This window comes from Schistocerca serialis, chromosome 4, assembly GCF_023864345.2.
Source record: "Schistocerca serialis cubense isolate TAMUIC-IGC-003099 chromosome 4, iqSchSeri2.2, whole genome shotgun sequence".
Lineage (NCBI taxonomy): Eukaryota > Metazoa > Arthropoda > Insecta > Orthoptera > Acrididae > Schistocerca > Schistocerca serialis.
The window spans coordinates 171617215-171633854 of record NC_064641.1 but is presented as its reverse complement, the minus strand read 5'-3'; the positions used below and the strand labels follow the sequence as shown (position 1 = coordinate 171633854).

Here is a 16640-nt window from a genome sequence, read left to right as displayed (position 1 = left end):
GTGCCCCCACTGAGAGAATCTATGTTATCATTGACCAACATCTTCAGCCTATTAGCCACAACCTACCTTCCTCTATAACAGATACCAACCATTTCACTCACTGACTCTCCACAGTTCCTGCCCCTTTACCACATGGTGCCTTACACATCACTATTGATGCCACCTCCCTTTACACTAACATCCCTATTGCCCATGGCATTACCGCTATTGAACACACACTTTCTCAACGCCCAATTGATTCCAAACCTACAACCTCCTTCCTAACTGCCACAAAAAACTATATCCTCACCCAAAATTATTTCTCCTTTGAAGGCATTACCTACAAACATATACGGGGTACAGCTATGGGCACTCACATGGTACCATCTTATGCCAACCTATTCATCTACATCTACATCCACATCATACTCTGCAAGCCACCTAATGGTGTGTGGTGGAGGGTACTTTCAGTACCACAATCTGATCCCTCCAACCCTGTTCCACTCGTGAATAGTGCATGGGAAGAATGATTGTCAGTAAGCCTCTCTATTGGCTCTAATTTCTCGAAATTTCTTCTCGTGGCCAATAGGCGAGATGTATGTGGGGGGAAGTATTATGTTGTCTGACTCCTCCTGCAAAATGCTGTCCCAAAATTTCAATAGTAAATGTCTCCATGATGCACAACATCTCTCTTGTAGTGTCTGCCAGTCGAGTTTGTTTAGCATCTCGGTAACACTCTCTTGCCAGCTAAACGATCCCGTGACAAAACACGCCACTCTTTGTTACAAGCCACTTCTTTGATGGATGAGTTACATTTCCTTACGATTCTTCCGATGAATCTGAGTTTTGTGTCTGCTTTTCCCACTATCTTATTTATATGGTCATTCCACTTAAGGTCACTCTGGATAGTTACGCCTAGATATTTTATGGCAGATGCTGTCTCGAGCTGTTTGTCATCAATAGTGTAGCTGTACAGTAGTGGATTTCTTTTCCTATGTATGCGCATTATGTTACATTTATTTACGTTCAGGGTCAACTGCCAGAGTCTGCACCATTCATCAGTTCTCTGCAGGTTGTTCTGCAAATTCTTACTATCTTCTGGTGTTGCTACTTTGTTATAAACAACTGCATCATCTGCGAACAGCATTAAAGAGCATCTGACGCTTTCTACTAGATCATATATATATAGTGAACAGCAACGATCCTATAACAGTTCCCTGGTACTCCGGATATTACCTTTACCTCTGTCAATTTAGTTCTGTTAAGTGCGACGCGTTGAGTTCTAACTGCAAGAAAGTCTTGAATCCAATCACAGGTCTGTTCCGATATTCCGTAAGCTTGTACTTTTTTTCGTTAAACAGCAATGCGGGATGCTGTCAAATGCCTTACTGAAGTCAAGGAACACAGCATCAGCCCAAGCACCATTGTCCACTGCGCTGTGGATCTCATGGAAGAAGAGAGCGAGCTGAGTTTCTCAGGATCTCTGTTTATGGAATCCATGTTGATTTTTATAGAGGAGCTGTTCATTTTCCAAAAGGTCATAATTCTTGAGCATAAAACATGTTCCATAATTCTACAACAGATTGACATCAACGATATACGTCTATAATTGTGTGGATCTGTCTTATGGCCTTTCTTAAAAACGGGAATGACCTGCACTTTTTTCCAGTCGTTAGGTACCTTTCATTGCTCAAGCGATCTATAATAAATTACTGCTAGAAAGGGAGCAAGTTCTTTCACATAATATTTATAGAATCTTATAGGTACCTCATCTGGCCTTGAAGCCTTTCCACTACTAACCAATTGTAGCTGCTTTCCAATTCCACGATCGGTTGTCTCAATATCTGCCATTTCAACATTCACACGATGATGGAAAGGAGGGACAGTGTTAGGATCTTCCATGGTGAAACAACTTCAGAAGACCGACTTCAGTATTTCGGCCTCCTCTCTGTTATCTTCCGTTTCGGTGCCGTTGTGGTCGTTGAGAGAATGAATAGATGATTTTGACCCACTTACTGACTTTACATACGACCAAAATCTGTTAGGGTTTTTACTCAGGTCTTACTTTCTAAATCATTGAACGCTTCTCTCCTTGCTCTCCTCTTATGCTCATTTTTGCTTCGTTCAGCTTTTGTTTGTCAGCTAGGTTTTTACTTCTCTGAATCTGAGATGAAGTGCTCTTTGTTTACATAGCACTTTTATAACATGGCTATTAAACCATGGTGGATCTTTCCCATCCCTTAAAACCTTACTCAGAACATAATTGTCTAGGGCATATTGAATGATGCCTTTAAATTTTTTTTTCCATTTGTTCTCCATATCTTCATCCTCATCACCGAATATTTGATGCTGACTGCTGAGACATTCTAAAATTTGTATCCTGTCAGCCTTGCTGAGCAAATATATCTTCCTACTTTTCTTAACATTCCTTGTAGGACCCATCGTCATAGATGCTGTCACAGCCTTATGATCACTGATACCTTCCTGTTAGTTAACTCATTTGATAAGTTCAGGTCTGTTTGTTGCCAGGAGGTGTAAGACCTTACCCTCATGAGTTGGTTCTCTATCTATCTGCTCAACGTAATTTTCGGACAAGACATCCAGAACAACGCCACACGATTCCCTGTCTCTGGCACCAGTTTTGAGGGCATAATACTCTCAATCTATACCTGACAAGTTGAAGTCACCCCCTATTACAATGGCATGATCAGGAAAATTACTAATGATAGTCTGCAAGCTCTGTCTGAAGCGCTCTACAACTACAGATTCTGACCCAGGTGGTCTATAAAAGCATTCGATCACCATTTTTGACCGTTCTTTGATACTCAATTTCACCCAGGTTAATTCACATTCGGAATCCGTGATAACCTCACTACATTTTAACGAATTTTTTACTGCAATAAACACGCTGCCACCATTGGCGACTAACCTATCCTGACAATAAACATTCCAGTCTGAACTTAGGATTTTGTTGTCACTGACATCTGGCTTCAACCAGCTTTCTGTTCTCAATACTATCACCTTCAATAAGCGATACTAATTCTGGGACCGTTTCTTGGATGCTCCTGCAGCTTACTAAAATCCTATTAATTTTTTTTATCTCTGATCTGCGAGGACCAAGATTCTCTGAGGTCGCTGTGGCTGATTTAACAGGCAAATCGTGTTTGCTCCCAAGGGAGGGGTCCTCTAACCTAAAAAAGCCCCACGTGCACACCACACACACTCCGCTACCCTAATAGCCGCTTCCTGCAAGTGGTGCATGCCTGACCTATTGAGGGGAACCCTACAATTCTGCACCCAGTAGTGGAGGTCGAGAAATTCGCATCTGATACCATCACAGAGCCATCTGAGCCTCTGGTTTAGACCTTCCACTTTGCTGCAAACCAGAGGACCACGATCAACCCTGGGTACGATGCTACAAATAGACAGCTTAGCCTGCACCCCGCATGCGTTGCCAGTTGCCTTCACCAAATCAGCCAGCCGCCAAAAGGAGCCGAGGATGGCCTCAGAACCCAAGCAGCATGCATCATTCATGCCGACATGTGCCACTACATGCAGCCGGTTGCACCCAGTACACTCGATAGCTGCCACCAGAGCCTCTTCCACATCATGGATGAGACCTCCTGGAAAATATACCAAATGCACACTGGAATTCTTTCCCGCCTTGCCTGAGTGGCTCCATTGCCTGACTAACATTGGAGCTCCAAATGACTAGCATACCCACCCTCTGTACTTGTCTGGACTGGGCGGGAAAATTGACCACTGGCCCAACAGGAGAGGCATCCCGTGCTGGCTCAGAATTATCAACAACACTGGGAAGCACCTCATACCTTTTGCTAAGATGTAGGGAGCCAGCCGCACCGCCTGCTCTCTCTTTCGCCTTCTGCCCAGTGACATGTGAACTCACCACTGTCTGCCACCCATTCTGGAGTGAAGACGGACTGGTCAGATGTTGCGTATCGGAAATCGCAATGACATCTGGGCCATCAGGGGATTCCAGTGACACCAAAGGTGTCGCAGGTCTCATCACTGGCGCCCTAACGTCACCACAACTTCGAGCATTAGCTAGAAGCTTGTCGATGGTAGGCAACACAGCTTCCAGTCATTTACGGACAGCAGCCAACTCTCCTTGTGTCCACTCACAACAAGCACAGTCCCTAGCCATAGCGTACTGTGAATAAAATAGATATAAGGTCTCAAATTGCTCTACTGAGTTTGAAAATATGCCAAAGGAACACTAAAAGTTGGTGTGCAGATTTCTCACTGAACTCTGAGACTGCAATTTATTAAACAGAAATAAATTTCTCTACACGGAAAATTTACACTAGGAAGCCACCCTACACCAAGATATTCTCAAGACTTACACAAAAACAAAAAATACTATTAATTTTCTAACCATTAGTCTACACAGTAAAATACACATGTACAGTTCACTTCTTTGCAGAAGCACATAAACAAAAAAACAAAGACTAAATTAATTTACAGTTTATCACACAAGTGCTGCTGCTGTGCATCCTCTTGGCTTGGCAGCTGCCGCTACACTCATGAGCCATCTCAATGAATCCTTCCTAAATACCCAGAATCCTAAACCCCTCTCACCTGGTTCAGATTCATTGATGACATATTTATGATCTGGATCAAGTGTGAGGACACCCTATCCACATCCCTCCAGAACCTTGACACCTTCTCCCCAATTCACTTCACCTGGTCCTACTCAACCCAACAAGCCACTTTCCTCAAAATTGACCTCCACCTCAAAGACGCTACATCGATGCCTCCGTTTATATCAAACCTACCAAGCACCAGCAATATCTCCATTTTGACAGCTGCCATTCATTCCATACCAAGAAGTCCCATCCATACAGCCTAGTCACCCATGGCCATCACATCTGTAGTGCCAAGTGGTCCCTCTCAAAATACACCAAGGGTCTCACTGAGGGCTTCACAGACCTCAATTACCCTCCCAGCCTTGCACAAAAACAGATCTGTGTCCTATCTCTCCAGTCACCCACGACCTCCCAAAGTCCCACCGTCCGACCACAAAAGAGCATTCCCCTCATGACTCAGTACCAGCCAGGACTGGAGCAACCGAATCCCATTCTCCACCAGGGTTTTGACTACCTGTCGTCATGCCCTGAAATGAGGATTGTTCTACCCAGTATCCTTCGCACTTGTCCCACAGTGGTATTCTGCCATCCACTGAACCTACACTACATACTCATCCATCCCTACAAGACCCCTGCTCCCAACCCCTTACCTTATGGCTCATACCCCTGGTGGTAATAGACCTAGATGCAAGACCTGTCCCATAAAATCTCCCACCACCAGCTACTCCAGCCCAGTCACAAGCATCACCTATCCCATCAAAGGCAGGACTACCTGTGAAACCAGTCATGTGAGCTACAAGCTAAGCTGCAACCACTGTGCTACACTCTACATGGGCATGACAATTAACAAGCTGTCTGTCCGCATGAATGCTGTGGCCAAGAAACAGCTGGACCACCCCACTACTGAGCACATCACCCAACACAACAATCTTCATTTCAATGACTGCTTCACAGCCTGTGCCATCTGGATCCCTCCCACCAGCACCAGCTTTTCTGAATTGTGCAGGTGGGAAATCTCCCTGCAATATAACCTATGTTCCCATAACCCTCCTAGCCTCAACCTTTGTCAGTTCTTGTCTTACCCTCTAGCCCCTTTCCTGTTCCCATTCCAGCACTACACAGTCCTCTCTTCCACCAATGCATCCACAGCCTTTTTAACTCCCTCCTTTTCTGCTAGCTCCCCTCCCCTCTCCTCCAATAATATAATGTGTAACAACTATCCTTTTCATAATGACGTTATATCTGAGCTTTCCTAAATTTTAATAGAATTTCTATGCACGCATAGAAATGTCAGACTTTCAATTTTGTATTCAGCTGTTGCTCACATATTTTACTAAATGATTGTACAGAATTAATGCTGTATGTTTTGTGTTAGTAAATGTGTGTATTATTACACTAGCTATTTGAAGAGTTATAGTTAATGTGGCTGCTAACCAAAAACCATATTATACTTGCAAAATCGAAATCTAATTAATACAAACATTAGAATGAAGCATAATTTACATGTCTTAAGTCCAAATATTCCAGTACATTATAAATGAAACGCCTAATAAGATACTTTTTTACTTTGTTTCTAGGTATCTGCGGAGTTTCAGTTTCCTCCCTGATATCCATCAGCAAACATGTTAAAAATTTCTGCAACATATCTCTCAGAATGCATAATCTATACGAAAATTATTTTTACTTCTAGAATTGTGGTTGTGAATTTCACAGTCCACACCAAATTCACCTATATCATTAAGTATAAATACCATTTGGGAGTAAATGTATTGACACATTTACTTTCGATTGGTATCTGTCATTATTGTCCACAGCTACACTTTTGAATGCTTAGCAACAAGAAAGCTGTCTATCACTTTCGGCTAGCATGTATTTAGATGACGTTATCCCTGCTTCCTTAACCTTCCCTTTCTTCCTGGACATGCTGCCTTGTATTGAGATACGAGCTATGGTGGGCACTCTGAAACAATCACATAGGCCGATCTGTAACAACAGCACTACCCAGCAGCAGCTGTCGCCCACATTTTGTGAACAAACTAAAACAGACACAAAGGAATTAAAGGCATTAGCCATCCATGGGCATTGATTTACATTAATAGGGAACGTTGCAAACTGGTCCCAGACTGGGATTTGAACCCACATGTCCTGTTTTCTAGGCAGATGTGCTGACTTGTATGTCATCCAGACACAGTGGTCACCACAACTGCACTGACTACCTTAACGAACCTTCGGTCAGACCCCAATTTCTCACCTTATACCACACACTACTGATGCAGTGCCTCTGCTCATTAGCCTCGTCACTTGCGGCATCTCACTAATTCCTGTACGAGTTCATGCTTGGTGTGCATCTGCACTGAAGGGATCAATGGCTGCCATGGCCTTAGTTATATAAGTGGTGTCTGTTTTTTTGGAAATGTCCAAAAGAACAGACAGAACACATATAAAACTAAAACATAGCTGTTTCAAAGAATGATATGAATATAATAGAGGGAAACATTCCATGTGGGAAAAATATGTCTAAAAACACAGATGATGTGACTTACCGAACGAAAGTGCTGGCAGGTCGATAGACACACAAACAAACACAAACACACACACAAAATTCAAGCTTTCGCAACAAACTGTTGCCTCATCAGGAAAGAGGGAAGGAGAGCGAAAGACGAAAGGATGTGGGTTTTAAGGGAGAGGGTAAGGAGTCATTCCAATCCCGGGAGCGGAAAGACTTACCTTAGGGGGAAAAAAGGACAGGTATACACTCGCGCACACACACACATATCCATCCGCACATACACAGACACAAGCTCCCGGGATTGGAATGACTCCTTACCCTCTCCCTTAAAACCCACATCCTTTCGTCTTTCCCTCTTTCCTGATGAGGCAACAGTTTGTTGCGAAAGCTTGAATTTTGTGTGTATGTTTGTGTTTGTTTGTGTGTCTATCGACCTGCCAGCACTTTCGTTCGGTAAGTCACATCATCTGTGTTTTTAGATATGTTTCAAAGAATGGATAGACATGAATTAGCAGTATTTTTTTTTTTTTTTAAGTGATTGTGAATGATAGATACATAAAATCTCAAAGACGCACCACTGGATTTAACAGCGAAAAACAGATTAAGGGACAGTGCATCTGCTGCACAATGAACAGATGTACATGAGAATTAATCTGAAACAGTTTTATTTTGTGCTGCATACAGTTTAAATATAGTGTAGCCATACTTCAGCTTCTGTGTATTTAATATCAGTGTTCTTGACATTGTATTGCCCTAATAAAAATTATTCTGTCACAAAGCTTTCTAGCCCCAAATTAACAAATATTTTTGTAAGTAGCAGGAGCTTCCACTGTGTAACTTTGTTTATATTTTGTTGTGGGCCAGCATTGACTTTTAAGATGTGTGACCACCTTACGATGTCTGGCTTGTGCAACTCAAACTGCTGCAAACACATGTTCAATAATTATACCTGACAAGCTTCAAGCAATACTCAGTCATTTGCAACATAAAAATGTAAAGATAATGTATGCTTAGAGCCTACTTTTTTTTTAATTTGCCTACTGTAACCTTATAATGCAATGTTTGGGTTAGTGGCATATATCAGTACACATTGTAGTAACCAGGTGGTCTAGTAGCACTGAAGGGGAGCAGTATGTTGTATTTCAGTCATACTTGGAGCCCCCATTCTCAGAGGATTAATATGATCAGTTTTGTTAGATGGGTTAAGTTATTTAAAAATATATATTTTGTATTATTTATATTTCTGGAATTCCTTTGCGTCTCTAAGCAGAGAAACCACAAATACATCCCCACCAGTAATATTAATATAAAGTATTTATATCCAGTTTAAGTTTTGGCCACATCTAATTAATAAAAACAAATTTCCCATTTATTCAAGTTGTCTTGGCAATTCCCACATTGCACTTGTACCATTATCAACCACAAATTACCTTCAGGCTCAGAACTTCAAAAGAAGCCTACTTCAGGTAGCCTACTATAAAGAAAATGATAGAACTGTGATTCTAGGAATTGTTAATGCACATTATAAGTTCTTTCATACAAACATTGGTGCAAATCTTGGGGTAAACAACAACAGCAATTAACTGTTTGAGGTATTAAAAAGGAACAATATGAATTAGCTAGCACTGGATAAAGTGGAATATTTCAGGGGCCCTGAATAGTCATATGTGTTTGTGGCAGCTAATGCATTTGCCCTGAAATGGTACATAATGACACTATATCCTGAGACAGGTATCTCAGTGGAACAAAAGATGCTGTAGTGTCAACAGAGCAGAGATCAAGAGCGGTCGAAATTCTTTTGACATTATAACCAAGAAGTTTCTGGTTCTCCCAAGCCCATATGTTCCTAAGGTGGAAACTATTAAGAACCTGCCATGTTCTGTATAGTTTCACTTTGGACTGGAGTCCAAGCTGATGTATACAAGCAGACATTTCCACAGCAAATCACTATCATCTGAAATTGAATGACTTCTGTAACATGGAAAGTAACATTTGGAACTGAGTGAATTCCAATCTGACATGGAAACCATCCGGGTGAGTTAACCATGAAAATGAAAGAGGATTTCAGAAATTATTTCAATGTAATTGGTGCTGTACAATGGAAATGGGAAGCTGTGTGATATTTGAAGGTGAAAAATTTTCCTTTGCATCTGCTACAGGACAAATACAATAATTATTTTTAACAACCACATACTTCTGTTGTTCTGCAATATTTACTGAACATATTATCGTTAGTTAATCAGCATTATAATACCTCAGTTATAACCCACAACTGATGTATGTTACATGTCATACAGTCCTGTGCCACAAGAGTGAATATATGGGTTCTGCGTAAAAGATTTACTGTAAGTGTTTATTTAAAATGGGAGGTATTGACTAATGTAGAAGTGGCATCTTGTGAATTCTGTGACAAAGTTGTCATCTTCTATGTCTTTTTTTTGCTGTCAGCACTGACGATAAGAAGGCAAAAATAAAAAGGTAGGTGTGTGTGTGTGTGTGTGTGTGTGTGTGTGTGTGTGTGTGTGTGTGTGTGTGTGTGTGTGTGTGTGTGTGTCAACTTCCACATGGACATAAATACTAGTATGTAATGTGGTTACATCAATAACAAAATTAGGAAATTCAAAATCTGAGGACATTTATGGCTTATCAAATTTTTTGATTAAAAAATATTGGATCTCTTATCAAACTCTCTTTGTACACTAATAAACTGGATGTATGCTAGTGGCCATTTTCCAGAGTGGCTAAAAAGAACAGCTGTCATCCCTATTCATACAAAGAGTAACAAGATATGCACAAATAATTATTGTCCAATTTCACTGGTACTTATTCCCTCCAAAATAATAGAGAACTGCCTACAAAAGGATATTTGCAGGTATTTGTCTGAAAACAACGTTCTGAGAAAATCTCAGGATGGTTTTAGGTTCTGATTATCCACAGTGAAAGACATAATTTCTTTTATACAAACGTCAAACCTTATTTGAATGAAAGTTATCTACTGAAGCTATTCTAGTACACCTAAGCAAGGTATATGATTCAGTGAACTGAAGAAACTTAGGTGTTATGGAGTCAGAGACTTAGAACTCTCCCTCATAAGCCCGTCTCTGTGACAAGAAACAAATTGTAGTTTGCAACAACCAAAAGTTCCAATACTTTGTGTTAACTCGAAACATTCATCAGGGTTCCGTGCTTAGCCCTTTATTGTTTATAACATACTGGTGTCCAAAATTAAAGTAACAAGTGGAAATCTTGTAATTTTGCATTTATTTGCCACAAAACAATATAAACAGGTGATAGCAAAGAAGAAACAATGTAAAAAATACAGATCATAAACAACTGCAACATGCAAAGGGTAGACAAAAAGTACTTCATTTTTTCCAACTTAACGTATTTGCACACACATTCCGACCACTGTTTAATGTGCTCAGTATGAGGTGTGACCACCTCTGGCAGCAATACAGGCCTGACAATGGGGCTTGCTGTGAATGATTTCATCAATCCCATGTTGAGGCAATAACGCACATTCTTCCTTCAGAGCTGCTCAGAAGTCTTGGAGAGTGGTTGCTGGATGCCGACACGATGCAAGCCGTCTCCCTGCTCCATCCAAGACATATTCTATGGTATTCAAATCGGGAGAGTGAGCAATATCTTCAGTTTACAAGAAAACATCAACTACCTCTGTTCTATGAGGTAGAGCATTATCGTCCACCAATATGAAGTCTGGACCGACTGCACCTCGCAACAACCGCACAAGGTCCTAAGACTTTGTCACAATACCTGACAACAGTTAGACCTTTTCGATTCACATGTACAATGTTATGAAGAGCTGTCTCAGTGGTCAACATAATTCCTGCCCACTCCATTAGGGATCCTCCTCGATACTGGTCTCTTTCCACAATGTCTGGGTGCCGAAATTGTGTTCCATGTTCCCTCCAGATGTGAATCCATCAAGAATCATTCTCCAGACCAAATCAGGATTCATCTGTGAAAAGAATATTAGCCCACTTTTCGACCGTTTAGATAGCAGGTTGATGACTCCACTCTAGACATTCCCTTCTGTGAAGACGCGTTAGAGGTATAGCAGGTCTCCAACAATAAGGGCCACTCTACCGAAGCCTTCTGCATACTGTTTGCCTCGATATAACACCCTCTGGAGGATGCTGTGAAATTGGATGCCAGTTGTACATGCAGTACTGTTGTGCCCTTACAGCCAAATAACGGTCCTCTCTATCTGACGTTACTTGTGGTCACCCCGGCCCTGGTCTTCGGGATACAGTTTTGGTCTCTATAAACTGTCGCCACATCCGAAAAACAACAAAATGATTCACATTAAGCATCTGGCCACATCATGTTGTGACTGTCCTGCTTCCATTCCTCCTCTGAGCCATATTGCGCCATACTACCCCGTTTGACAGGTGTCCCGACGTAGTCATGGACGTGGTTGACAGTTGACCGGAATGCAATTTTCTGTGCAGAACATGATCATATGGACATGTGTTGTCAGTTTGTATAATTATATCATGATTTAGACACAGGGTGGGAAAACAGCAGTTTGTTCTTTAATTTTGGATACCAGTGTATTTGAGAATGATCTCCCACGTAAAATGGTCTGAAAATCTGTACTTAATGCAGATGACACATCATCATTAGCTCTGGGAAAGAAATAAACAGATTGAAACTGGAAGATTGAATACCTTACCTGTCTAGTACATGATCCGAAGCCAATGAGCTATCCATCAACTATGAAACGACAGTGAACATCATTTTCAGTTTATCAAGCAGTGAAACTGAATGCTCAATTGTTAAGCTACTTGGTATAACCCTTGATTTCAAATTAACCTGAGACAAACACACATACTATGCATGCAGAAAGCTCTCATGTGTTGCCTTTTTACTGACTATACTACTGACATTTGTACCACCACCTCTGTTGTTGAATTCCCACTATTCCTTATTTCACTGCCACCTGCTACATAGTATCCTTTTATGGGGTAATTCTGCAGGGACCAAGAAATTTTCATTTCACAAAGAAAGGCTATCAGGACTATTTCTGGAGTTATAAACTCTAAAACCTTCTGCGGACCACTTCTTAAAGACTTAAAATTATTCATAGTCTCATCACTTTTTATACACAGCTGTCTACTAAAAAGTAGTACAGCAACATAAAACTAAGCAAATGAAACAGATAGCTATGCCCACAGCTAGATTAAAGACAATACAGTCTAGTTATAAATACCTGGGCATACAGTCTTGTACACAGGCATTCTTGATCTCCTTGCATATCTTCTCCTCCTGTACGGCATGGCTGTGTGCTCAGTGCGGCTGCCTCGAGTCGAATGAGCGTGCAGCTGCCTGTACTGCAGAAGTTCCTACCGATAAGCGCCGCCAAACCTTTACATGTGCATCACACCTCAATGACTTTAAAACAGAAACTGAAAGATGTTTGAAAGAAAAGGCTTTATACAATATTTCAGCATTTCAAAACTGTTCTAAGAATGACCTGAGATACTAAATTATTTCTAACTGTAAACTAGGCTATTTTGTATTTACTTAAGTATGTCAACAGTTTATTTGATACTTCTGTACACTATTTTCTATGTACTGTAAAATTAAGAAATTGTTCTCTAGTGTATATTTTATGTGCCTTGTATTATTATTATTATTATTATTATTATTATTATTATTATTATTATTATTATCATTATGTTTACTGTAACTGCGTGTTTGATGTAAACAATGTGTACTGTTTTTACTGTGCAACCACCTTGAAAATGTGTACCAACCACACTGACACTCCTCTGATAAATAACTACCAAATAAAAAAAAAAGTTATTCACTAGTCAAAGTATACACTCCTAGCAGCAGTAAGAGTAATGTACACACAAACCACACACTCCTATTTCACTTTACTTGTGTAACTTTTTTAAAAAATTTCTGCATTTGCATATATCAATACAAACCACTGTGATGTGCCTGGAAAAGTGTACTCCCTATGGGAGCTACATGTAAGAGCTTGTAATAAATTCTTAGGTTCAAGGCTTTTGTATGATATTTGGCCTATATCTTCAAGTGTATGCTAGTTAAAGTTTTTCAGCTCCTCTTTGCTCTCCAATATATTATACAAACTTGTAACCATTTGTGCTGCCCTTCTTTGTATGAATAAAATATCTCCTTTCAGTCCTATTTGGTACAAATTCCAATATTTAACAATATTCTATGATGGAATGCAAACTGATTGCATTTTCCCAGTATCCTACCCATGAACCAAAATCTGTCACTTGCTTTAAATATGACTATGGCTAGGTGACTTATGTTCCATATCCCTACAAATTGTTAAACCCACATATTTATGCAAGTAGACTGATTCCAATTGTGTCATTCTGTAGTCATAGCATACTATTTTTCCAGGTTTATTCTTACAGAGAAGGAAATAGCAACCAGCCACTTTTTATAACGCTATTTATTCACATAGAAAGCACCAACCAGCATTCGAAAACAGCCCAATGTTTTTTTTTTTTTTTTTCATTTTGTGAAGAGCACAATTTTACATTTCTGAACATTTAAAATCAAGATATGACAGAATATTTGTGCAGCTGTTTTCAGATACTAATTCATTAAGAGTAACTGCATCAGCTGTAGAAAGTCTGAGATTACTGTTAATGTTGTCTGCCAGGTTATTAATATACAACATGAAGGGCAAACGTCCCAATACAGTTTCCTGGGGTGGGCCTGAAGTTACTTCTACAGCTGTGGTTCTCTTCAAGGTATCACAACACACAGACAATAAATCACTTTTCAGTACATAACCACATAAAACAGAAAACAACACTCATCTGACAAAAGTAAGAACATATGATCTTATGATCTTGTACAGCTCTGATATCACTGTTAATGATATTACAATACTACCCATACCAAATCACACTGTCCTTCAGACTGATCAGATTTACAGTGATTTGGTAGCACTCAGTATATTATTACTATTGCTGACAGCCATCATTTTGATCACAGCCAGGCGTCACACGAAGAGTGAATTGCAGGACTCACACTGATTTCATTTTCCTTCAATTAAATAGTTACATTTTTATAAAGTAAACACAAATGCAATATACACAATGTTTTATTCATTATCTAAAGTATCATAAACAATTTTTAGTATTTTTTGCTTACAAGCATTCCTTGCTTCTCTGCATTTTATTTGTCTCATTTCTGTTGCCAGATATTTTACAAAAACAGTTATGTCATCATCATAACTTTCCTGCAGTCTGTCTACAATTAATTGTATTGCAGTGTCATAACTGTCACTATTGTTTCTTTTTCTCGCAGTGGAGGACCTGGATGTAGCACTCTCCGCTGAACTCCATGAGGTTTGTGCCAGTGGTACTTGTTCTAGAATTGAATCAGATTCAACTAGTCCTATGTCCTTCACGTCACTTTCTTCTGTAAATTCAATGACATTGCTCATGGAAGATTCCACGACATCACTTTCATGTGATGTGCTTTCATCTGTCTGAAATGTACAAAATAATGACTGAGCTAAAAATGACCATGTTGTTCCTTTGTAAAAGCTATAAAGTTATTATTATTTAGTAGTGGTGGTGGTGGTGGTGGTGGTGGTGGTGGCGGTAGTGGTAATAGCAGCAGTATTTTAGTCACAATAGTAGCAAATAAAAAATTCAATTATATAAATATATTTATCCTGCCTGAAAGACCGCACTAGAATTAAAATGAAATGTTGAAACAAGGTGGTCAAAGATCACAGGTATGAAATAACCAGAAGCAGTGCATTATACTCTTGCTGTTGGCATATATAAAAATCTCTGTTCGAATGTTTAGCAATCACTTTACATCATTCAGTAGTTTGCTATACAAATGTGCATTTTTAGTGAGATATAAAGACAATGGCAGCAGAAGAGAACAGGGCAAAATGTTTTCACTCGGACACAATACATGAAAATGTGCACTGCCAAGATTGTGTAAAATTTTTTGTTAACTTCCTATCCACCTAAAAGTCATGACATATCTCACTTTGAAACACACACACACAAACGATCCCGTATCCGCATTCTGCTAGCGGCGAAACGCATATAAACAACATACAAGCAATCTACTTCCAAAAACTACAAGCAAACAATCGGAGTTCTCAATGTTAACGTCAAAAATAATCGGTAAACAGATGCATGCAAACAACGCTGGCTTTCAGAATAAAAATGATCATCAGTAAATGTACATACCTGAAAACTGTCACTACATTCCATAGTCTGTAGTGGAGCAGAGTTCCTAATTCGTGGCATGTAATGAGCGCCTAGAAATTCGAGTTTCTGAAAATACCACAAACCTGGCCGATATATCTGAAAGTGACAAATAAAACAGGATGCAATTTATATTCAGAAAACGGTATACTATTACCCATTATTCATAAACCAATTGGCGAGGAGTGAATACTTAGGTAACATTACAATGGGCCGATGTCAAAGCGTAGGAAAAAAATAACATTGAATAAATACAGAAATACACAGTCCCGGTGTTCCATTGTGCCGCCAGAAAACAAGTTTACGTGATGTCATATGTCATGTGCTGTGATTGGCTGATATAAACATACCGGCGCCATGTTGGATTACGTGTAGTGAACCTTAAGTGCCGTAGTTGAGGTTTTTGTACTTCACGTACTACAAAGATATGCAGTTTAATTGCAGCACATACTATTTGATCTTCCAATAATGCATCTTTAATGAGCACACTATGAGGGACAACGTCTGGAAATGTGAGGTCGGTCCATCGTAAAATTAATAATATGGTAAATACTTACATCATCTTCGCAGGTTGCAGTCCTCATACTCTCTTTCCTCTTTCGATTTTCCACGTTGAACATGTTCCTCATATTCAAAAATTTCGTTTGACACTCCTTTGGATTGCTCAAATGAGGCCTAACACATTTCACTTTAAAAAATACACGAAAAAGCGCCTCCGCACGACAGCGTTTGTTGTAATAATTTTTACTTTTTACATTGTAAAGACATTGTTCTTCTTTCATAGCATCTATTAGCACTGACATTTGTTCTCTTGTCCATGCGGTAGCCATGTTGCTCAGAACTGAAAAGGGAAGAGACATGCCTGTGACGTAAATATCGTTCTCGCATCGTATTGGTTCACGTTTCGTAGCACTTTGCTGAAATCTCTACGCATTTTTCGCGCGTGAACGCTTCAAAGAGTGTGATCTCATGAAACTCGTTATGCCCCGTAGTCCGTGTTAGGACAACTTTAGAAGAATGTCTTCCCTCTACTCCAGTAGTGTAACGGATCGTAAACTAAATCCTTTCTAGAGTACAGATTCGTACCGCGAGGAGCTTAAATAAACCGTTCAGATTTTGTCCCTTCTATCTGTTCTGTTGTGATAACGTTTTTCGCCTTCCCCTCTGGCGGAAAGGAACATTGTTCGCAGCCTCGGTACGTGTCCCGCTGTTCAGCACCTACCGGTACTTGTTTACTTTTAAGCAGATAAGGGATGGACGTCGCACAAAGGCGATCTACTATTCTCCGCAGCAAAA

General features: G+C 40.0%; 1 protein-coding gene across 1 annotated transcript; it reads right to left on the bottom strand.

Moving 5' to 3' along the window:
* Positions 1-14196: 14196 nt before the first annotated feature.
* On the bottom strand, positions 14197-16208 carry LOC126473784 (uncharacterized). The gene is made up of 3 exons (XM_050101053.1): positions 15902-16208; positions 15327-15443; positions 14197-14602 (listed from the first exon to the last, which is right to left on the bottom strand). Exons 1-3 carry the CDS (start codon positions 16202-16204, stop codon positions 14213-14215), a joined length of 810 nt encoding a protein of 269 aa, XP_049957010.1. The 5' UTR covers positions 16205-16208; the 3' UTR covers positions 14197-14212.
* Between the last annotated feature and the right edge of the window lie 432 nt (positions 16209-16640).